This window comes from Giraffa tippelskirchi, chromosome 9 (genome assembly GCF_054371585.1).
Source record: "Giraffa tippelskirchi isolate mGirTip1 chromosome 9, T2T-mGirTip1v1.2.pri, whole genome shotgun sequence".
NCBI classification, from domain to species: Eukaryota; Metazoa; Chordata; class Mammalia; order Artiodactyla; family Giraffidae; genus Giraffa; species Giraffa tippelskirchi.
This window is the reverse complement of record NC_137283.1, coordinates 134,800,342-134,825,941: the sequence shown is the minus strand read 5'-3', so window position 1 is coordinate 134,825,941 and position 25,600 is coordinate 134,800,342. Positions and strand designations below refer to the sequence as shown.

The 25,600-nt window shown below is 37.5% G+C and overlaps 1 protein-coding gene and 1 non-coding gene across 2 annotated transcripts in view; one reads left to right on the top strand and one right to left on the bottom strand.

Moving 5' to 3' along the window:
* The window catches only part of MOXD1 (monooxygenase DBH like 1), a 93,461-nt gene that overhangs the window by 3,924 nt on the left and 63,937 nt on the right, over nucleotides 1-25,600 (top strand). Inside the window, exons 2-4 of the mRNA XM_081530545.1 lie at nucleotides 22,637-22,783; nucleotides 24,499-24,666; nucleotides 24,834-24,917. Coding sequence (XP_081386671.1) covers nucleotides 22,637-22,783; nucleotides 24,499-24,666; nucleotides 24,834-24,917 — 399 coding nt within the window. The remainder of the gene's footprint in view (nucleotides 1-22,636; nucleotides 22,784-24,498; nucleotides 24,667-24,833; nucleotides 24,918-25,600) is intronic.
* On the bottom strand, nucleotides 8,496-8,602 carry LOC145522071 (U6 spliceosomal RNA). Its single transcript, XR_014065890.1, has one exon. It is a non-coding gene; the product is annotated as a U6 spliceosomal RNA (small nuclear RNA).

Genomic DNA, 25,600 nt, shown 5'->3' with positions numbered 1-25,600 from the left:
AAATGTCCAGTGTCGCAGGGGACCTTGCCCCTCTTTTGGTTATCTATCACTGGGTAATAAACTACCCCAAAACATGGTGGTTTGTTTTGCTCATAAAGCTACAGTTTGAGCAGGGCTTGGTGGTGACAGGTCTTCTTTGCTTCACTTGGTGTGCACTCCAAGGTGAGTCACTGAGTCATCTGGAGGCTCTGTCACTGGTTTTTCTGACTGGTGACTGAGGCTGGCTGTTGGCTAGACCTCCCCAGGAACTGTGGTGGGAATGTGGCCTCTCCATGCAGCTGCCTGGCTTCCTCCCAACAGTGGCTGAGTTCCAACAGTGAACATCTCAAGAGGCCCAAGTAGAAACTGTATGGCCCTTTAGCCTTGGAGTCCTGGACTGTGTCTTAGCTGTGGTCCCAGTCCCTCTGGATTCAAGAGGAAATGTAGATACCACTTCAACATCTCATGGTGAGGAGGTCACATGGGAGGGGAAGATATTAGCGTGGCCGTCTTTACAAACTCCGTGCAATCACAGTCATTCTCACCAATCTGTCAATCTCCCTTCAACCACCATTTCCAGGTACTTATTACCATGTATCCACTCTCTTTCCATTGCTGAGATGGGGAGGCAAGTGTTTTCTTATTCACCTCTTTTTTACTCCCTCATGCTTACACACACACACACACACACACACACACACCACTCACAAGAAGTTAGTAAATAGTTAGTCTTCCTAGTCCACACTCTTTCCACCCTCCCCCCGCCCCGCAGAAAAGAGTTCTAAACCTCAGCAACCCCAGATTTTTCAGTGGTTGCCAGTCACTAATTCAGGACTGGGCCCAGTGAGACTACCTCCAGGGGGCAGTGCGACATTTGCTTGTAGATGGAAGTATCAGATTTTGATTCCATTGCCTCAAGGCAGTATACTGGCTTGGACACTCTTAAAACTACACCGAGATGAGGTATTATGGAAATTGACCCTGCCCGTTTTGTAATCCTCCAACCCTGGAGTAGATGTTTCTTTAAAGGGTGTGTAACCGGGTACCATCAAAATGGGAAAGAAGAGAGAAAAGTGGTTGTGGAGTAAAGCCCGTCTCCATGTAACCTATCAGATAAGTTGTTCACTTAGGGACACGGTACTCCTGGGATGGTACTGAGGTTGGCTTCCAGACACTGTGTTTCACAGAGTTGCCAGCGGTGGGGGGTGGGAAGCAGTCTTTCCTTTCGCCTTGGCTTTGGAAAGCCTCACTATTCTGTCTCAGTGAATTAACTCAACGCTTACTTCCCTGGTGGATTCGTGTCCTCTCCTTGTACTTTGCCCCTTTCTGACACAGAGCAATCCCACCCCCACCCAAGCCACTTGGCAACTGTTGAGTCGCCATTTGGGGGAAGTAATCCGGGTTGATGAATGCCTAGTTTGTGTGAGTTGGAGAAGAGGGCAGCATTGTCAGATGTGCCTGTTGAAATCTGCACAAAAATGAATTCACTCTTCCTTTGGGGGTGTAAATTGCTGGGGAATGGAGGCAGAAACCGATGTCATCATTTGCTACAACCTCGCTGGTTGGCTGTTGCCACCACCGAAACTTTGCTGTGATGAGGAGTCTCTTCAGCAGCGGGGTAATTGCTGCCGGGCTGCTTGCTGAGGAAGTGCTGGGAAATTGTGCTGTGATTTGGAATCACAGAAAACAGTGAGCATTCTTTGTGGTTAACGATGTGCTTCTTTTAAGTGCACCGCAGCCAACGGCAACAAAGAAATGTTTGGAAAGCAAATTGAAAAGCTGTAAGGGGAAGACGAAGAGAGTGTACAACCCTGACACAGATCAGCTGGGGCTTTGTTAAGAGGTATTTATAAATCTTCAGGTTACGCCCTCCCCACCCCCCGCCCCCTCTTCACCAATTTCCAGATGACAAGGGACCTCTCCAAGCTTCATGTTTGGTGTATTAGTAGTAAGTCCACATGCACCAGTGTAAGCAGGAACCAAGAATCACCAGGAAGCTCTTCAGCTGTGTGGTCTCCCTGACAGAGCAAATGGTTTCAAGAAGCCAGCCTGAGGAAAAGGGCGGACTAAGAGCCAGGAGAACAATGCACCTGAATTGACCCTCAAAGTTCAAGGCTTCAGGCGACCAACGGCCTATTTCTGGATTCTTGGAAAGAAAGCCAAGAGTCCACCCACTTCAAAGAAAGTGAATGGTGGTTTATTGATTCATCATTCGTAATAGAGCCCTGTTAAAATAGAGTTGCTGGCCAAAAGAATGAATTCATTATATATCATCTTGTTTCTGGAAATGTTTGATCTGTATGTAAAACAAACAAACAACTCTGCCTAAGGATGCCTCGTAATGTGGCTTATTGTAACTTTTGAAGGATAATTAGTACAGAACTTTTAAACAGAGAATTATTTCTCTAGGAAACCTCTTCTCCACATCTGTCTTTTTTTAACTTGTTAAATTCTGGAGTAGACCAAAAATAAAGAAAAGCTTCACCTAAGGACAGTATATAGTATGCACATAAGCAGGAAATTCTGAAAAATAAGAAAGTTTCAAATGTATTAATTTTTGTTAACTAACAGTAAAAATGGGATTATATATGAGTGCTATACAAATAATGTATAGTTCAAATTTAATTTACTATTGAAATCTTTTGTATTCAACTAATGTAGCCAAATATTATGATAAATCTTTAAACAGTGTTTCGTTTTACAAGTTGAATATTGATATTTTGGGCACTTACTTGTTGCTCTTCAGAGCTCAGAGTTCAGTTGATCCCCCTTAAATTTCCTAACTCTCCCACCTGAATTTTAAAGTTAAGAAACTGGGCCTTAGGTACCTATTAAATGACCTGTTGGAAGCCATATAGATCAGTGGTCTGGATTCATTTCCTCTTGGTCTTGGTCTGGTGTTCTTTCTTCTGCAAGCAGCTGGTGGCTTACATAAAAACATTCCAATTTTCTTCCTCAATAGTGAAAGAACATGTTAATAAAAAGCATTTTTTAAAAGATTGGTAAAATAAAATCATAGTATTTCTCTTACTACTTTTGTTGTACAAATGCCATAGATATACATTTCTGTGATGTGATTTTTCATTCATAGAGTTCTTAATATATGCCATACATTATAGTCCTTCAAGTGTGTTATCTCATGTAATTCTCACAATAGCCCTATGAGATCAATATCTTATTTCTCCCATTTTGTAAATGTATAAATTTGAGGCTCCAGGCCACACAGCATGGGGATCATTTGTGAGTTTCACATGACTGTTTTAGTAAAGTACTCACTGTTAATGTTGGAATGTTCATTCATTAATTCAACCAATATTGATTAAAGGTTTATTGAACAGTTCTAGATCCTGGGGACATAGCATTGACTGAGAGGAAATCAGTGGTCTCATGGAACTCCTGTTTTGATGGGGGGTAAACAAATAAGCAAGAAAAATATCAGAAAGTGATAAGTGTGGCAGAGGTTTAAAATAGGCTGATGTGATAAGGGGCAGTGGTGTGGCTATTTCAGATTGGGAGGCTTACAATTAAAACATGAAAGAAAACAAGTGTCCGAAGTTTTAAATGTTGTCTTTCAAGATTAACCATAGCGTTTACCATTCAAAGTATTATATACTATGGGGAATATTATCTGGCACGGGCTTCAAAGGACTCGGTAGACATTGACTATAGGAGTCTGCCTACTTGGAAGAAATATAATTAAAGTGACTGAACTGCCTGAGCTCTCTTTTCTGTTTCTGTAGCCTTATTACACACATGTTTAGTAAGCTCAACTAGAGTCTTTCAGACTTTGATCTAGAGATTCTGTGATTTTATAGGAGTTTCTTTCTTAATACTAGGTGTGAATGTTTTTCTTTTATACTCTGTGTTCCTCCTCATCTTCAATAAGATGAGAGAGCTAAAGGACTTTGAGAAGCTAGATCAACAAAACTACATGAGTCTGGGGAAGATTTCCATCTTTCAGGCAATTTGTAAACTAAAACTTGAGAACCTCAGTTTCTTAGATACGACTAAATTGCTACTATTTTTTTTTCTCCCCTAAAAGCTTCATGCCCAGAAGCCCATTCATATAGGAAAACTCATGGTAGATGAAACCATGTAGAAGCAAGGCCTCCTGGTGTTTTGGACCTCCAGATCCCTTCAGAAAGAGCCAAGCTGGCAATGGCAAATTGCACTCCAGTGGTGAGCAGGCAATGCTAATAGAGGACTGAGAACTGGGAAGATACTTCCCATGTCAGAAATTCCCAGATTTGCACATTGGAATCACCTGGACATCTTTTAAAATTTTTAGCATCCAAGCATCCCCCCTCCCTCCTTCACACCATTAAATCACAGTCTCTAGCGGTCTACACAGGCCTTAAAGTATTTTAAAATCTCTTAACTGATTCTGTGCAGTCAAGTTCAGGAACTACTGACCTTGTGTGGTCAGGCTCTTTGATCAGAATCAGGTAACTCCCATGTGGTTCACCTATAGAAGCTCGGAAGATTCCAGACTCTGGGCATGGAGATGCATAGCAGGATTCCCAACAAAGCAAATCAGAGTGACTGATGTTTGAAGCAAGGGTTAGCATGTGCTTGGATAGAGATTATTTTGTAAAGTAGAAAAGTCAAGTGGGTTTTTCTAAAATTGAAACACTTCTGAGACGTTTAACAGATGTGTTGATAATTTAAAGTATTTCCTCAAAGTTACATGCTGAAATGAGAATAGCAATGGAAGAACTGTGGGTAGCAGTCTATTTTGAAATACTCTGAGCCAGAAATCTCCCTCCTCCTCGTACCTCCCTACCATTCCTACACACCTTTTGTCAGTTGGTACTAGCTGCTATATTTCTAAGCAACAGAAATATCTGCCCACACAAAGCCTAAAATTGGTAAGTTATATATGGTCACAGGGCATCAAAGAAATATTAATAAATGAAAGTCTCAGGTTAGTCTCAGCCTGCATGTAAGCCAAGAGATGTGCTCTGCTCTCAAATCTTTTATTAGAATGAACAGTAACAAAATGACTCCCTTTATATTTGGAAAAATTCTGAAGTGTATTTCTAGTTAGTGTAAAGTGTAAATAGGTACTCTTTCCCTTCCCACTTTCATCTTCCAAGATTACTAATACGCAGTGAAATGCCCTAAAGCTATAGTTGCAGCAGGGAGAAGGAGGAAAAGGAGTTTGGGTAGTAGATAATTAGTGTTTCACTAGGGCGTGGATGGAACATCTACAAGCTGATGAGTGTCTCATCTTCCTGAGGGAACAGGAAAGAGTCCATTTGCCTGGTGGGTCCTCAAGGAATACCTGCTGAATAACTGCTGAGCAGTTAAGAACAGGAACTCCTGCTATGAGTCCCAACACTGCTTGCTGTTTATTCCTTGTGTGGCCCTAGGGCAACTCTTTAACCTTTAGCTCAAGTGACAGTTCCCTTTATGAAGAAAGAAATTATATCTACCCATGGCATTTTTGTGAGGACTCAATGAAATACGCACTTAAAGCTCTCAGTAGAGTATGTGGTACATTGAAAGTGCTCAATCAATACAAGGTATTGTTAGAATGAGTCAATCACTTAGTGAAATATCAGAATTGTCAGATGATTGTGTGCATGTGTGTATGTTCAGTCGCTCAGTCGTGTCTGACTCATTGCAACCCCATGGACTGTAGCCCACGAGGCTCCTCTGTCCATGGGATTTCTCAGGCAAGAATACTGGAGTGGGTTGCCATTTCCTGCTCCAGGGGATCTTCCCAACCCAGGGATCGAACCTATGTCTCCTGCATTGATAGGTGAATTCTTTACCACTGTGCCACCTGAGAAGCCCTTGTCAGATAATTACATGGAGACAAATGTCCCAGATTTTCAACTTGGAGAAAAAATAAGGGAAGAGTTAGGGGAGGTTGAGAATCATTTGTGAAAACTCAAGGACAAACTTTAAGTAACAGATTTGTGAATGCTTTGCCCAAAGCAATTTGTTTGTGACTAGAGGTCAACATGCTTTCAATAAACACAAATTATACTGACAAGACTGCATTTTCTTTGGCATTTGATTTGCTGGACCTGTAGTTCAGCTAATAAATAAATGTTGTGTCTGAATGGTACTAAGGTAATTGGCAGGTTTCATATGATGTCACTGTAGAAGATGGACTAATAAAGTTGAATTAGTTATTGTAAATATTTAAATATCCATACCCAAAACATGTTGATAACAGATTGCCTATATTAGGCTACAGAATAATGACTCAAAAGATAGCGATATATTAAAATAAAGAAAACTAAAACTTAAAAATTCAGTGAGAATACAAATAAACACTCGATTTAATGTTTAATTCTGTATGTACAAAGTGTGTAAAATTGGTCTTAATTGGAATTCATATTAGGTCTAAGTAGTTGTTCATCCTAAGCTCAAAAGATGTGGCTGTTGAACACATGATTGCAATATTAGCCTATAAGTACTACATTGACATCAAGAGAAGTAATACTGACATTGTACTCTACACTAGGCTAATCATTCCAAAAGATACCTTCTAGAATAACTTTCTAAAATATGTATGGGTGACCTGGATGGTTCTAAAGGAGAATTACAACGATGATTGAAATCTCTGGAAATTGAGCTACCAAGGCAATGGGAAGCATCTGGCAATGTTTGGAGAAAGAATAGTTAGAAAAGACATGATCTTTGTCTTGAAATAGTGGACAGCCTTCCTCAAGAAATATGGATTAGATGCTGCCTATTAGGCTCCAGAGGAAGAGAAAAGACCCAATTAGTATACTTTAAAGATAGAAGCTTTCAGGTTAGTATAAGAAATACATTTCTGCCATCAGAGTTATTAAAATTAAATGAGTTGCAGTATTTCCCTGGCTGTCCAATGGTTAAGACTCCACACTTCCAATGCAGGGAGCACAGGTTCAATTCCTGGTAGGGAACTAAGATCCCTCATGGAGCAGCATGGTGTGACCAAAAAATAAGCAAAAATAAAATTGAATGAGTTGCCTTGTGAGGTTGATATTGAGCATTGTGATCCTCTCCTAAAAACATTTTTTAAAGAAATCTTTCTTTGGTGGGAACTACGATTAGGTGTCATATCTTTTTGCCTTTTTATACTGTTCATGGGGTTGATGAAGAATTGATACTTTTGAATTGTGTGCTGGAGAAGACTCTTGAGATTTCCTTGGACAACAAGGAGATCAAACCAGTCAATCCTAAAGGAAATCAACCCTGAATATTTGTTGGAAGGACTGATGCTGAAGCTGAAACTCTAATACTTTGGCCACCTGATTCATTGGAAAAGACCCTGATGCTGGGAAAGATCGAAGGCAAAAAAAGAGGGCAGTAGAGGATGAGATGGTTAGATAGCATCACCAACTCAGTGGACATGAATTTGAGCAAACTCAGGGAGATGGTGAAGGACAGGGAAGCCTGGTGTGCTGCAGTCCATGGGGTCCCAGAGTCGGACATGACTTAGCAACAGAAAAAAACACAACATAGATTAGGTATACTTCAGGCTGTCTTTCAACTTGAGTGTGATGCTGGAAATAACTTTACTCCACAATCATACTTTTAGATTATTCAAGAAATTAATAGAAGAGAAAACATGATCAACTATGAAACTATGTCGGGGTTTTTTGCCACTTTATTTTTTTAATTGAAGGATAATTGCTTTACAGAATTTTGTGGTTTTCTGTCATACATTAGCAAGAATCAGCCATAGATACACCAATGTCCCCTCCCTCCTGAACCTCCCTCCCATCCCCCTCCCCATCCCATCCTTCTAGATTGTCATAGAGTCTTTGTTTGAATTCCCTGAGTCATATAGCAAATTCCCATTGGCTATCTATTTTACATATGGTAATGTAAATTTGCATGTTACTCTCTCCACACATCTCACCCTCTCCCTCCTCGCCCCTCCCACTCCATGTCCATAGGTCTGTTCTCTATGTCTGTTTCTTCATGGCTGCCCTGAAAATAAATTCATCAGTACCATCTTTCTAGATTCCATATATATGTGTCAGTATATGGTATTTATATTTCTCTTTCTGACCTACTTCACTTTGTATAATAGACTCTAGGTTCATCCACCTCATTAGAACTGACTTGAATGTGTTCCTTTTCATGGCTGAGTAATATTCCATTGTATATATGTACAATAGCTTCTTTATCCATTCATCTGTTGATGCACATCTAGGCTGCTTCTATGTTCTAACTATTGTAAATAGTGCTGCAATGAACATTGGGGTATGTGTGTCTTTTTCAGTTTTGGTTTCCTCAGGGTATATGCCTAGGAGTGGGATTGCTGGGTCATATGGTGGTTTTATTCCTAGTTTTTTAAGGAATCGCCATACCGTCTGCATAGTGGCTGTATCAATTTACATTTCCACCAGCAATGCAAGAGGGTTCCCTTTTCTCCACACCCTCTCCAGAATTTATTGTTTGTAGACTTTTTGATGATGGCCATTCTGACTAGTGTGAGGTGGTATCTCATTGTAGTTTTGATTTGCATTTCTCTAATAATGAGCGATGTTGAGCATCTTTTCATGTGTAAAAATATGGAATGCTTCATGAATTTGCTTGTCATTCTTGTGCAGGGACTGTGATAATCTTCTCTGTATCGTTCCAATTTTAGTATATGTGCTGCTGAAGTGAGCACGTCTATGTTTTTTTTTAACCTGCCTTAAGAAGTTCTCCTGTCTCTGTGGATAGGTATCTAGTGAATCTTTACAATTATTGAGAGTATTTCAATATTTCAGTATTTTAAAAAAAAATGAGAGTATTTCATTTGTTTCCTTACTATATATTTCAGTATATTTGAATTATATTAGTGAATATATGTTAATCCTATATAGTGAATATATATTCGTTCTGAAACCTAAAAAATGAAGAAAAGGAAGAAAGAGAATGTTTTATGACTTGTAAATACTCAAAAGAATTTGGAGGGCTTTAGGAGCCTTTATAGTCAAGGCTGACTATAAAGTCAATAAGTTTCTGAAACTTGGTTGATGCATGATTTTGATCTAAGAATAGTCTATATATACTCCACCTCTAGACTTTCTCACCTGGGTGTCTAGATAGCATCTCAAACCTGCTTCTTCCCCAGCCTTTCCCATCTCAGTAAATGGCACCTCCTGGTAGCTTCTGTCAAAAATTAGAGGTCATCCTCTTTTCTTCTCCTTCTTTCATCCCACATATAAAACCTGTCTTTAGGTCTACTGGTGCTTCCTCCAAACTAAGTCTAAAACCTGCCTACCTCCCTTCAGTTTTATCACCATCACTCAAGCTTGAACCCCTGGCACCAGTGATTGATTTCTGTCTTCTGACCATGAGTCTTCTTTCTTCTCTTCATTTTTACATGGTAGCCTCAGTAACAAACACACATACTCTCTCTCTCTCTCACACACAAATTTGCAAACATAGGAACATATATACTTATTTTCACATCAATCAAAATATGGCACTTGCTGCTTAAGGCTCAAATGACTGTATAAGGTTAGTATTAAATTTGAGCTCCCTATATTGATTTGTAAAGCATCATAACATTTGGGGCATCAGCTGATCCCTGCTGACCTCATTTTTCTGTTTTGGGCACTAGAGTTCAGTCAAACTGGCATTTATTTGCTTCACCAAACTTGATAAACCTTGCCCCTGCCTCTTCCCCTTCTAGGTCCTTTCCAACAGCTGCTATCTCTTCCTGGACCTACTTCCTCCACACTTTTCATTGGCTGGCTCCTAACTGTAGTTTATTTCTCAAAATAAGTCTCATTGTCTCAGTGGTGACTTTTCTGATGCCTCAACTCCAGGCTTTCCAATCCATCTCTAGAATCTCTGTTTTATTTTCCTGTAAGCCTTTATTGTCAAAATATTTTTGGTTATATTATTGTTTAAGTTCAAAAATTGTTTATTCTGCAACTACACTATCAGTTTGATGATGACAGGGACTTTGTTTTATGGTCTATACTGTACAGTCATGTGCTCTCAGCCCTACCACAGGACTGAAGAATAGCAACCATGCAGTAAAATATGTGTTGGAAAAAAGGAGAAGAAGGAAAGGAGGGAGGAAGGAGGAAAGACAGGAAAGAAGGATCCTTCTCTTCAAAATTTATTCCTTGCATAAACTGGTCATTGGAGAAGGAAATGGCAACCCTCTCCAGTATTCTTGTCTAGAAAATCCCATGGGCGGAGACTGGTCAGCTACAGTCCAGGGGCCGCAAAAAGTCTGACACAACTGTGCGAGTTCACAAACTGGTCATAGAGAGTTAAGAGAAGCCATCTAAAAATTTTTTTAAGTTAAGATGATGAAATAGGGTGAAAGTAAAAATATGTCAATGGTAAAATCTGAAATTCTTCTTTTCGTTGAAGTCTATTCTTAAGAGATCGAGTCAAAGTTTTAATTTTACACTTTATCTGATAATTCTATAATGATAGCAAAGTATTAAATTTCTCTCCCTGAAAACTAAAATGAGATGATTGGCTGTGGGAGAAAAATCAGGATGTGTATTTTCAGAAGGTAGCACTTAAAGAACAACCAAATTGCTCAGGTGGCCCCTCCTTGGAACTCAAGCTTACAGGGCTCCTGTTTTGATATTCTGGCATCTACTTAACAGATCACTTCTTAGAACTAGAGAGTCTCAGTTTTATCTGAAGTGGTTCCTAGAAGGCAGTCGCCTTCTGTTTTGACATTCCTCTCAAATTTCCAAGATTAGCAAAGAAATAACTTATTAAAATCAGCTTATACTGAAATCTGAAGATTATATTTGTATAGTTTGTTTATAGGGTTTTATGGTTTTTTAGGATCAAAGATTCCCTTGAACACAAAATATCTATTATTATACTATCAGTATTATTAAAGCACCATAACACTTATTACAGAAATGGATATTACAAACAGAAATGTTTGAAGTAACAAGGCTTTTGTGATTTAGAAAAAGAAGAAAAACTACAAGCACCTGTTGAAGAAAATGATGACAGATGGTCACATTTTTCTCAAGGTTCCCCATGCAGCTGTGCTTACATTCAGTTCCCCAGGCCAAACTGGGGTTTATTCATATCTTTTATTACACCCGTAAGAGTTTTCACTTCATCCTGTTTAACACAGCCCCGGTCAAAGCTCTTTGCTGTTAAAGAGATTTTATTCAAGCGAGAAAGACTGACAATGAGTGAACACCAATTTCACATCTGCGTAATCATGTTTTTTAATAAGAGTTTGTAGCCATCCTGTGGATTATCAAGGCTAGCGTTTTGGGCATGTTATCTTAGTTTGAAGGTGGCAGTCATTACTCTGGCTGTCATGCAAAATGATAATGACAACTTCTGCTGATGTTGGCTTAACTTTACTATTGCCACACAGCATTTTGAAATCTCAGTAATACGCTTCATTTATTTCAGAGCGTAACCTGTGCATAAGGAAAAATATCCCGTGAGAATATGTTTCAGGAGTAATATTTTTATGACACAACTGCAGATTTATTTTATTGTCACAGTCTAATTATCAAAGCAGATTTTCAAGGATAAAGATAATATTTTATGTTTAAATAGTATAAACAAGGTTAATATATGATTCATATAATAATCTTTGATAAAAACAAAAAAGCATCAATGATAATTCATATTGAAACTTATCTTTATGCAGATATTTGAGTTCAAATATGATTGAAATCCACATAAAATCATTTATCTAGGAAAATATTACGGTCACATTTCACTTTACAGAAGATTAGAAATAAATAAGTAGAAAGAAGAATGACTTTTGCATAACAGCTTTTATATATTACATAATTAAAACAGTTACATATTTTTATTCTTAAATGCTTACAAAATCTCTATAGAATCATGATTCTCTGAATCATCCTCAACTCTCCTGCCCTCATAAAGTCAATTTTTAATGGTTAATCAGAGCTTACTTTTATTTATCAGTATTTTATGTTATATTTATACTTTATAAATATATTTAATACGTATATCATACAATGAGACTTTTACAATGGCTGTGATTTTTATAATCAGACCATGACAATGAGAGTGCACTGTGATCAATATTCCTGCTTTTACCTTAAAAGTCCTGGAATATCAAGCACTATAACAAGATGGCTAAGGAATGGCCTTCACCATGGATGTACAGTGAAGCTACATCTGGCCCCATTTGCTAAATTGGATGAGGAGTGAGAGGGAGGAGAGCCATTTGTTTCTAATCCTAAAAGTGAAAATCAAATAGTAAAAATGATCTGGAAAATTTCCTTAAATATCCCGTAAGTACTATACTATCTGGTTTTGTGAAGATAAATTTCTAGGTCATGTTATCAGTATTCAAATTCTTATTTGAATGTTATTTGATGTTTTACTGTCATTCTCCATTTTTTCCCCTAGAAGATGATAGCAACAAAGTAAGCATTCCATTTAATTACCCACTTGAAAACATTTATCCCTTTGTCAAACTGTCAAGAAACCCTTGAACTCACTAAATACACTTTTTTTTTTTTTTGGTTTAGCCAATTCGAAGGATCCATTCTCAAGGTTGTTCTCTTAGTGACTCGCTTTCTGTTCCTCTTTCCTTCTTCCTTTTTTCCTCTCTCTCTTCTCTCCTTCCTCCCAGCTAGAATAATTGAAGGATAAGAAATTTGAGACCCAGAGTTTTTTTTGCCCTTTTGTCTCCTCTTGACTCATTTAATTGTGCTTTTAAGGTCTGCCAGTATGCCATCTTTTATTGTATAATATTGACATCATTGAGCCTGTGTTTAATTATAGTTCATATATTTTCTTAATACAGGCTAAAGGAAGAAGGTAGGCACTGCTGGGGAATATTTTGCTCCTACCAAGTCAAGTTATTCCTATACCACAAAGATATGAATATTGGAGGTTCACAGGTTGTTTTGGTTTCAAAATTACCCCCTCATTTAGACTTATCAAAAGGAAAGGCAGGATGTTACTTTCCAAATTGCGCATAATGTATTTAATGACTCCCCAATATGCACGTCACTCCATTAGGCACTGAGGACATAAGTTAACATTTCTAAAATAGAGTTTCTCTTTCTCAAATCTGTTTTTTTTTTTTATTTCTTTAAAATAGGTAGGGAATACCCCCTCGTGTAAAAGGATTTCAATGAACTGTTGCATGCATAAACTCTTTTTCTAAATGTCGATGTCAGTTTCATAAGATTCATGTCTGTTTAAAAGGCCGTAACAGCTTTCCCAGATGTGTCTGCATCACAGCGATCATGCAGACCCAAACTCATTCTAGCATCTGGTTAAATGCATTCCACACCAGGTCTTAAACATATGTAAATATAATTAAGAACAAGTGGGAAAATAATCTATTGCTCCCCTTTTTGTTTCATTCACAATGTAAACAACTCTTTTAAACGTGTAAATTTATAACTGGATTAGCATTAGGTGTCTATTTCTAGGCAATTACCACTGGTTAGAAATACCAAGGGAATATTTCATGCAAAGATAGGCACAATAAACGACAGAACAGTATAGACCTAACAGAAACAGAAGATATCAAGAAGAGGTGGCAAGAATACACAGAAGAATTATACAAAAGAGATTCTAATGACACAGATAACCACGATGGTGTGATCACTCACCTAGAGCCAGACATCCTGGAGTGTGAAATCAAGTGAGCCTTAGGAAGCATCACTACAAAAAAATCTAGTGGAAGTGATGGAATTCCAGCTGAGCTATTTCAAATCCTAAAAGATGGTGCTGTCAAAGTGCTGTACTCAATATGCCAGCAAATTTGGAAAACTCAACGGTCGCCACAGGATTAAAAAAGGTCAGTTTTCATTCCAATACCAAAGAAAGGCAATGCCAAAGAATGTTCAAACTACTGCACAATTGCACTCATTTCACATGCTAGCAAAGTAATGTTCAAAATCCGTCAAGCTAAGTTTTAATAGTATGTGAACCGAGAACTTCCAGAAGTTCAAGCTGGATTTCGAAAAGACAGAGGAAACAGAGATCAAACTGCCAACATCCACAGTATCATAGAAAGAGCAAGAGAATTCCAGAAAAATATCTAGTGCTTCATTGATTAAGATAAAGCCTTTGACTGTGTGGATCACAACAAACTGGTAAATTCTTCAAGAGATGGGAATACCAAACTACCTTACCTGCCTCCTGAGAAACCTGTATGCAGGCCAAGAAGCAACAGTTAGAACAAGACCTGGAACTATGGGCTGGTTCAAAATTGGGAAAGGAGTACCTCAAGGCTGTATATTGTCACCCTGCTCATTTAACTTACATGCAGAATACATCATATGAAATGGCAGGCTGGATGAAGCACAAGCTGGAATCAAGATTGCCAGGAGAAATATCAATAACCTCATATATGCAGATGACACCACCCTTATGCCAGAAAGCAAAGAGGAACTAAAGAGCCTCAGTGAGAGTGGAAGAGGAGAGTGAAAAATGGGTTTAAACTCAACATTCAAAAAATGAAGATCATGGCACCTGGTCCCATCACTTCAAGGCAAATAGATGGGAAAACAGTGGAAACAGTGACAGACTTTATTTTCTTGGGCTCCAAAATCACTGCAGATGGTGACTGCGGCAATGAAATTAAAAGACACTTGCTCCTTGAAAGAAAAGCTGTGACAAACCTAGACAGCATATTAAGCAAAGACGTTACTTTGCCAACAAAGGTCCGTGTAGGCAAAGCTGTGGTTTTTCCACTAGTCATGTATGGATGTGAGAGTTGGACCATAAAGAAGGCTGAGTGCCGAAGAATTGATGCTTTTGACCTGTGGTGTTGGAGAAGACTCTTGAGAGTCCCTTGGAATGCAAGGAGATCAAACCAGTCAATCCTAAAGGAAATTAGCCCTGAATATTCATTGGAAGGACTGATGCTGAAGCTGAAACTCCAATACTTTGGCCACCTAATGCGAAGAGCCTACTTGTTAGAAAAGACCCTGATACTGCAAAAGATGGAAGACAGGAGGAGAAAGGGGACAACAGATGGTTGGATGGCATCACCAACTCAATGGACATGAGTTTTAGCAAGCTCTGGGAGTTGGTGAAGGACAGGAAAGTCTGGCGTCCTGCAGTCCATGGAGTTGCAAAGAGTCAGACATGACTAAGTAACTGAACAACAGCAACCACAGTGGTTGAGAAGATAATGCTGTGCCTAGAATATATTGCATGCTACACAGGAATGGAAATACAGGAATAAGAATTTGGAGAGGGAATGATCACTTCCAGTTGGAATGATCAGAGAAAACTTTGTAGAAGAGATAGAATCATGAGTCTTGGAGAAAGGAAGCTTTTCAATGCAGTTGTTTCAATGGGTGGAGGTAGTGGTGGATATACCAGTGCGGTGAAGACAGTAGGGGAGATAGAAAGAATATGAACAAAAGCAAAAGGCTGGCCAAAGGCAGAAAATTGTGTGTGTGTGCGTGCTCAGTCACTCAGGCTTGTCTGACTCTTTGTGACCTATGGACTGTATCTTGCCAGGTTCCTTTATCCATGGGGTTTTCCAGGAGGATGCTAGGGTGAGTTGCCATTTCCTACTCCAGGCGATCTTCCTGACTCAGGGATCTAATCCAAGACTCCTACATTGGCAAGCAGATTCTTCATCACTGAGCCACCAAGATTTGAAGGGAATAATAAATAGATAATAGAGATTATGTGGTGAGATTAATGATAGAAACCCTGGAAAACCAGGCTAAACTTTAGAGAAATTTGAATCTAAATTATAGAACTTAGTACTTTATACTGTTGAATAAAATGTAATGGCACATTGAGAGTGATTTTCAAGGAAGATCTTGACAAAAATATGGAGTGATAGAATCTGAAGTTAGAAGTTGAATGGAGCAGAGGTAAAGGTGGGTTATTTTTGAAAATGAAGAATTGATAGGACTGGGGATTATCTGTGGAGTTGTGAGTAATAAAGGAAGAAGTTAATAATACTGGTTTTTGAATTTGGGTGGCTGGGAGAATGATAGTATAAGTAAATAAAAATCCTTATAGATAAAAGGTGAATACAATTTTAATCTTACACTTGAAATGAAAGTAAAGAATTCCAAGTAATGGTATCCAATGGACTTTTGGATATGTGATACTAAATAAGGGTGATGATTAGAAACTCTTGGAGAAGATGAGATTCCCAAAGGATGAAATATGAAAACAGAGTAATGTAATGTCAAGGACAGAACTTCGATGACTTAGTTAGGGAATGGGAATAATAGAGACAAACTGTCAGAGGTTGACAACCAGCGATGGACCCTTCTGAAAGTGAGGAGGTGGACATCTTTGCCTTATCCCAGGACTTCCTTTTTCCCATACTTAGTGGGGAAGAATTCAGTCTTTCATCATTAAATGTGATGTTATTCTTAAGTTTGTATGCATGCATGTTAAGTCGCTTCAGTCTTGTCTGACTCTTTGCAACCTTGTGAACTGTAGCCCTTGGGTCTCCACTGTCCCTCAGATTCTCCAGGCAGCAGTACTGAAACGGGTTGCCCTGCTCTCCTACAGGGGATCTTTCTGACCCAGGGATCGAACCCACTTCTCTTATGTCTCCTGCTGGTAGGTGGGATCTTTACCACTAGTGCCACCTGGGATGCCCTGATGTTCTGTAGTCTCCTTCCTCGTAGCTCAGCTGGTAAAGGATCCGCCTGCAGTGCAAGAGACCCTGGTTCGATTCCTGCATCAGGAAGATCTGTCGGAGAAGGGATAGGCTACCCATACCAGTATTCTTGGGCTTTCCTGGTGGCTCAACTGGTAAAGAATCCGCCTGCAATGTGGGAGACCTGGGTTTGATCCCTCGGTTGGGAAGATCCCCTGAAGAAGGGAAAGGCTACCAACTCCAGAATCTGGCCTGGAGAATTCCATAGACTGTATAGTCCATGGGGTCAAAAAGGGTCAGACATGACTGAGTGACTTTCACTTTTACTTATAAGGTTAAGGAATTACCTTCTATTGCTAGTTTACTGAGAGATTTTACCGTGGATAAATGTTTCAAATGGGTTTATACATTACTGAGATCATTGCATGGTTTTTCTTTTTTTTAGACTTTGATATAATAAGTTGCACTGATAATTTTCTAATATTGAACCAACTCTGAATGGCCATAATACAGTATCCTTTTTTTAAAAAACATCACTGTGTTCTACTTGTTGTTATATATTTTTGAGAAAACTTGCCCCTAGGCCTGTGAGAGATCATGATCTTTTTTTTTTATAGTGTCTTTGGTTTTGGTATCAGGGTAAGGCTAGCATCAAAAAGTGAGTTAGGAAGTATTCCCTCCTCTTTTTTCTTCTGGAAGAGTTTGTGAAAGATTGATATTACCTCTTCCTAAAATATTTGGAGAAATTCCCAGTAAAATACATTTTGGCTTAGAATTTTCCTTGTAGGAAAGTTTTTACCCCTAGGTTAGACTATAGGCCATTGAGTATCTTTTATTTTAAATAAACATTTTAATATATTTATTTTTAGTTGAAGGATGATTGCTTTGTAATATTGTGTTGGTTTCTGCCATACATCAACATGAATCAGCCATAGGTATACATATGTCTCCTCCCTCTTTAACCTCCCTCCCACCTCCCACCCCATCCCACCCCTCTAGGTTGTAACAGAGACTTAGTTTGAGCTTCCTGAGTCATATAGCAAATTTCCACTGGCTATTGGTTTTATGTATGGTAGAACATGTTTCCATGCTACTCTCTTCATCATCCCACCCTGTCCTTCCCCACAAGGCTGTTTTCTATGTCTTCATTGCTGCCCTGCAAATAGGTTCATCAGTACTATCTGTCTAGATTCTATATATATGCATTAGTATATGATATTTGTTTTTCTGTTTCTGACTTACTTCACTCTGTATAATAAGCTCTAGGTTCATCCACCTCATTAGAACTGACTCAAATGTATTTCTTTTTATGGCTGAGTAATGTTCCATTCTCTGTATGTACCACAGCTTCTTTATCCATTCATCTTTTGATGGACATCTAGGTTGCTTCCATGTCCTAGGTATTGTAAATAGTGCTGCAATGAACATTGGGGTACATGTGTCTTTTTCAGTTATTGTTTTCTCAGGGTATACGCTAAGTAGTGGAATTCTTGGACCATATGATAGTGTTTTCCTAGTTTTTTAAAGAATCTCCATATTGTCCTCTGTAGGGGATATCAATTTATATTCCCACCAATAGGGCAAAAGAATTCCCTTTTCTCCACCCTCTCCAGCATTTATTGTTTGTAGATTTTTGATGATGGCCATTCTGACTGTGTGAGGTGATACCTCATTGTAGTTTTCATTTGCATTTCTCTAATAATGAGCAACGCTGAGCATTTTTTCATGTGTTAATTAGCCATCATCTTTGGTGAAATATCTGTTTAGGTCTTCTGCCCACTTTTTGATTGTGTTGTTTGTTTTCCTAATATTGAGTTGCATGAGCTGTTTGTATGTTTTGGAAATAAATTCTTTGTCAGTTGTTTCATTTGCTATTATTTCCTCCCATTCTGAGGGTTGTCTTTTTACCTTGTGTAGTTTCCTTTGCTGTGCAAAAACATTTAAGTTTAATGAGTTCCCACTTGTTTATTTTTGTTTTTATTTCCATTATTCTAGGAGGTGGATAGAGGATCTTGCTGTGATTTATGTCATAGAGTGTTCTGCCTATGTTTTCCTCTAAGAGTTTTATAGTTTCTGGTCATTAAGAGTATCTTTTATTGGATACATTTTTCTGGTTTGTGTCCTTCAAGTACTTTGTCTGTTTCTCACCTAAATTATTCAAGCTTTTCCCATCAAGGTATATATATATGAAATTATTAACCTTTTAATGTCTGTAGGATCTATTGTAATATTTCTCTTTCATTTCAGTTACTTTTTGCTTTCTGTTTGTCCCATCTCCTCTTTGTTTTTTATTTCTCTTTTCCTGCTTTGAGGTTGATTTTTATGATGCCATTAAGTGATATAATATTTAGAATAGACAGAAGGCAAGATGTGAGCTCACATGTATATCATAACTGAAATTCTCTCAGTGAAGGGAAAAGTCTGATCAAAAGCTGAGGGTGGGAAAATGTTGGCATCTTATATAGAGAGGGTTTAGAGTATTTGTTCTAGGAGATCTCCCAGGAATAGTAAGAGATTAGCTTGTGGATTTTCAAGCATTAGTAAGGACCCAGCTAAGTAAACATGTACTGATAACACTATTTGGGTAGTTAAGGTGTACTATGATCAAATCTGAAGCTATGTCTCCAAACAGACCCGAAAAATTGAAAAATGTGGAAAAAAATTGTAACGGAATTACAGTGGTGATTAGGCTATTTCACATTTCAACCTCATATGAAGAAAGCTGAGTACCAAAGAATTCATGCTTTTGAACTGTGGTGTTGGAGAAGACTCTTGAGAGTCCCTTGGACTGCAAGGAGATCCAACCAGTCTATCCTAAAGGAAATCAGTCCTGAATATTCATTGGAAGAACTGATGCTGAAGCTGAAACTCCAATACTTTGGCCACCTGATGTGAAGAACTGACTCATTGGAAAAGACCCTGATGCTGGGAAAGATTGAAGGCAGAACGAGAAGGGGACACCAGAAGATGAGATGGTTGGATGGCATCACTGACGTGATGGACATGAATTTGAGCAGGCTCCGGGAGTTGGTGATGGACAGGGAAGCCTGGCATGCTGCAATCCATGGGGTTGCAGAGTCGGACATGACTGAATGACTGAACTGAATGAAGTGAACATTTCAACCTTAGTTTTATTCAAACCCATTTATATTTTCCCTTAGTGAGGTTGAAGATACCAACTTCTTTTGGACAAACACACTTTTCCAGAAGTGCAGAACTTTGACATAATTGACAGCCATCTTTTCTGAATATTGAAGATTCAGTGGTTCACACAGTGCAAATGAGCTCAAGGGACTTTCAGTAAGACCTGAATGAACTTTCTGCCCTTTTCTCATAATTCAGTTCTCCTCTGCTTTTCGCTTCTCTTCTTTTCATAGCTATTTCTCATAGTTAAGTTATCTGAAAGCCAGAAAAAGGTGGAATAACTGAAAAGAATTGGTTTTGGTGAGTGGAAATAAAACAAATGGAAAATTGGCAAGCCAGCTGGATATTTTGTGGGACTAAGGCTTTGGAAACATATTTGCAAAACTCGGATAATTATTCTACTCTTTGAACTGATTGCATTTTGTATTGTATTCTGTTTGTTTGCAAAAACCATGATTGCTTGAATCATGTAATGTAATGTGAGCTTGGTGTAAAGACAGAGTTAGTTTATCTAAATCTCTTGTCCACAGGCATTGTTATTTCATTTATATACTGAAAATCTATATGATCAAAAGTGGGAAAAGCACGGTTATCATTGGAATATTTCATTTGAATTGCTTTCACAATTACAGCTGGTTCTCGGAATACATTTTTAGACAGACACTGACTTTAGCAGTAGAAGAAGTAACATTTTATATGAAAAAATACTTGATGTATATAGTTCTGTAGACAGAAGGATGTAAACTAACCCATCCTTTTCCAGCATTGGCCACTATGATGTAGAACGGTGAAGAAGGAGGCTCAGATCAGACTGCCTGAGTTTCAATACTGGCTTTACCATTTACCAGCTGTATGACTCTGGCCTAGATGCTAACTTCTTTGTGCTTCAGTGAAATAGGAAAATCATTTTGTCTCATAGCCTTGATATGAAGATTAAATGAGCTAATACATGTAATATGCTTAATCTGGTGCATAGAATGTACTCAATATGTTGTAATTGTTACCAGAGTGAAGTTAGTTAGGTTCTGTGCATCACCAATAATGTGAGAATTGAAAAATGTCAAGATGTGGTACCCTGAATGTCAAGCTTACGTACACTAGATAGCTACCTTAGAAGAAGTGCTAGGAATAAAAATGCCAAATGCCATCCATTTGAGAATGACCGTTTCTTGTTCTTTTTTTTTTTACTCTTAAACATTTAAGTGTATAATTACCAAGAACAAGGATATTCTCTTACATAACCATGGTAATTGATGTTAGGTCATTTAGCATTGTTATAACACTATTATCCATATCCTAGAGTATGACAATTATAGACAACTTCAAGTTTTTCTCTTGTACAACTGTATTTTCTCTGTCAAGCATGCAATCATTTCTTTAAATGTAATTGAAGTGTTAGTAAAACTAATTGTAATTTTATTTCAGCATGTGTATTCTAAATCAATTCTTTGTGGTTTATCAGAAATAAAATACCATTATATGCTGAAAACCAGTATAATTATGGCAAATTTTATGTCTTCTATAAGTAATAAAAATGAACAACATGATTTTTATGACTTTCAACGTAGAAAAAGAAAGAAAGAAAGAAAGTGAAGTTGCTCAGTTGTGTCCGACTCTTTGCGACCCCATAGACTGTAGCCTACCAGGTTCCTCCATCCATGGGATTTTCCAGGCAAGAATACTGGAGTGGGTTGCCATTTTCTTCTCTAGGAGAGCTCCCCGACCCAGGGATTGAACCCAGGTCTCCCTCATTGTAGGCAGACGCTTTACCGTCTGAGCCACCAGGGAAGCTCTCAATGTAGAAAGCTAATGGTAAAAAGCATAGAGAATATTTTGGGGAAAAACTACTCTAATTGCAAAAGAGGGAAGAAGATTGGCATTGAGTGAGCTCCAACTATGGTTGGCAGTTTTTTTCCTTATATAGTATTCCATGTATTTATCTTTCAAAATTCATACAATAAGTATGTATTAGCTCAATTTTATTTTATTTCCTTTTTTAAAGATTTTATTAGATGTGGACCATTTTTAAAGTCTTTATTGAATTTGTTACAATATTGCTTCTGTTTTATGTTTTGTTTTTATTTGGTCATGAGGCATGAGGGATCTTAGCTCCTCTACCAGGGATAGAGCCCATACCCCTTGCACTGGAAGGTGAAGTCTTAACCACTGGACAATCAAGGAAGTCCCTATCTCAATTTTATTAATGTTAGAACAAAAGTTCAGAGTTCGATTTCAATAATTCATCGACATTTTTGTAGTAGAACTGGGGCGTCAGATCCTAGTTATCTGATTCAAAGCCTATACCCTTTCCATTGCGTCTGTGTGCTTCTAAGAGGTAATCTTAAACCATTGAACTAGTTTAGTATGAGAATTATAGCTGAACCACTAAAACAAAACATTCCTAGTTTTTCAGTACCTTGTAATTCAACTAGAGTCATTTCTTTCCATATTTTCCCACTGCATTTCATTTTAATAAATGTATGCCATTAAGGCTCATACTAAAAAAACCTATAACCTTAGCATGGGTCTCCTTGCTTTTAGAAGTGCAGAAAGTAAGCACCATAAGGTGTAATGGTGGAAAAAGTGCTGACACTGGGGCTGGTCGTGGTTTTGCCATGAACTAGTTAGTCATTTCACTTTGGAGCAAGTCATTTCCCTGTGTTGAAGTTCTTTTCATCTGTAGAAGGAGGAAAAAGTACTCAGTGATTACTCATTCCATCTCTTTCAGTAGTCTCTATTATAAATCCACACTGCCTTTTCCTGAAGGGCCAGAAGTTCAAATATGGATTAGTTTCCTAGGGAACTGTCCCTAGGGAGAATACTCCAGCCCCTTGAAAATTCCCAGGACTTAAAATATGACTGTAAATACAGAATTTTGTAAGCAAACCAGAATTATTTTTCAACGTTATATGTATATACTCAATCTAAATTCTTTTCACTCTGAATTTAGAACAGCTGGATTTTCCTTTTTCATATTTTCCACAGGATTATTTTACAAATGCAAACAGAGAATTGAGAAAAGATGCTCAGCAAGATTACCACCTAGAATATGCCATGGAAAATAGTACACACACAGTAATTGAATTTGCCAGAGAACTGCATACCTGTGACATAAATGATAAGAGTATAACGGTAAGAAGTCTATCAGTAAATGCATGCATGAACAGATTGTACATTTACAATTGGGAAATACTTTGCAGAATAAAAAGAACAAATATTTAAAAATAACCTTTAGCAACAAAGTCACATAGTCTTTTGGGAATATTTTTGAATTCCCCTTAGAAGCCACGGCGGGAGGGGGCAGGAAACCACCTATGACTATAAACTTCAATAAAGACAGTTTTTGTGTGAATCTAAAATTTTGAAGAGCTGCTTAAAGTATGTGTGATTTTATCTATAAAAGATTGTAGCTTCTTTATAAAGTTTGAAAATAAGCAACTGATAAATGTTGGAAGAAATCACATTACATAAGAGAGAATTATGATACTGAATATTAGGCTATAATTCATCTGAATTGTTACTGATTCACTTTTGTAAATTTCTAAAGTCAAGATGAATAGTAGACTGATGAAAATTGCCTGTCAACATGTTATACAAGATTTGTTATTGTCAGGCATCATGCAAAAATTAACATCTTTGTGCGTATGCAAATTAAATATTTAGAGGATCTATAATTCATGTGGTACTTTGAAACTTTCCATGAATTTCTTAAACCAATTTCATTTTGTATAGACCAACAAAATTACCTTTTTTTTTTTTTGTAATTCAAAGCTTTAAAAATGGAAATGTAAAAATCTGAGGCAGTTTTGATTAACATTCTGCATAAAAAGTAAAAGAGGAAGAAAAATGTGTACAAAGACATGGACCACTTTTATGTAATATACAGTGCTCTTTTACTTTAATTGTAATAATAATTATAGTCATTTGACTTATTGAGAAATAATATAGCTTTTAAAATAAATAGCTTTTGTTTTGTTATTTATTTTCAATGTTCTTATTATAAAGATCAGACAAAGGCATCTTTCTGTGTGGGGGGACTGAACTATTTTTTAATATCCCAGCACACCACCCCCCCACCGCCCCACCACCCTTTGGGCATCCAGTTTCACCTGACAGTACTTTCCCTAGTTGGAATGGCCCAGTCCCTTGAAAATTCCGAGAGTTCATTAAATGATTACAGCTAGATTCTATGATAATAACAACCCAGAATCAGAAGTTCCTTTTGCATTTCCACTTTCTCTAAATTCATACATGTGACTGGGCTAGAGTCTAGGAAAAATCTATTGTGAAAATTGAAATCCTGACCTGGGAAGTCATTTTAACTTTCATTATATTTATTTGTTTTCTTTAAAATGTTCCATAGCATTGAAACAGGTTTTAATTATCCTAAACTCCTGCTACTTAACAAGAGTATTTGCCTGGTAACTACTAGTTTGTTTTCAGTAGTTTGGAGTTTTTGCATGACAATGATTTACTGTTGCTATCAGCATGAAAGGATGACTACTAAATCACTTGTCCTTCATTCTATTGGGTTGACCACAAAGTTCACCTGGGTTTTTCTGTTAACATCTTACTATAAACCCAAACAACTTTTTGACTAACCCAATGTTTTGAAACACATTATCTTGCATGGGAGAGATGATTTCTTTCAAAAAGGAATTCATCTATTTGGATTTTTAAGACTTAATCAAATTTACACAATTATGTGAGAGACCATTTTGAGACTCTGAATGTCATTCTCTTTTCTTTGCTTCTGTATCCTGCTTTAAATAGCATTCATTAAACTCAATTCAGTGGTAAGGAAAGTGCTGTCATGAGACATAACCCTACCCATTTCTGTTCACCAGGAGAGCACGGTAAGGGTGATCTGGGCCTACCACCATGAAGATGTCGGAGAAGCAGGTCCCAAGTACCATGAATCCAATCGTGGTACCAAGAGTCTGCGGTTATTGAATCCTGAGAAAACCAATATGTTGTCTACAGCCGTACCATACTTTGACCTAGTTAATCAGGACGTAAGTTTTTTTGTTTTGTTTTCAGGTTTTTATGATTCTAGGGATGGGTTTATTAAAACCGTATAATAGGTTTTTTTTTTTACTTAAATTATTGTTTTTAATAGAATGTCAAGACAATATGACTTTTGTCCTCTTCTCCTTTTTATTTATTTATTTTTTTAAGACAGGTTCCCATCCCAAACAAAGGTACAACATACTGGTGCCAAATGTTTAAGATTCCTATGCTCCAGGAAAAGCATCATGTCATAAAGGTATGTGATTCACTCACAAGCTAAACTTAATTTGTATGAATGGGGGAGAAGTTGCTGTTCTTAAAATGAAAATAATAAATTTATAGAAATGATTTTCAGTTATTCAAAAGTTACCTAGAGAACAAGGAATTGGCTTATCTGAATCATCCGCTGTCCTAAAAATCACTGAATTTAGCAAGAAACTTGGGTTGTAGCTAGTATTTTATGTTTTGTCTCATAATTTTATATGCTTAAAGGTTAAAGTTTTGGGATACATTTGTACACCTCTGGTTATTTCTTAGGTAACAGTTCAACAATTAGAATTTTGGGAATTGCAATTTAAAATAATGTATTTGTATATCAATAAATTCTATCCAAGAAGTTTACATTTCCCACAAATATTGTTTGATAATATCTACTTCATTGAAAATACTGCATATTTTCATAAAAGTAATTGTTACAGTATTTTTTTGAAAATAGGAAAATGAGAAAATTGTACTGAATTTCTACAGTGTTGAAAAAAACAGAACTGAGTAATAAATAAAGCCTAATTTGCCTGTGACATCTAATTCTTCTCTAATTCTCACTTCCTCCAGGGTTAGGTCTCCCAAAACTTTTGCATCTAGTTAGTGAATGAACAGGTATTTTTAAAAACTTAGAGGTCCTTGGCTCTGTGCTAGGAATTATTGGGAAATTCCATAGAG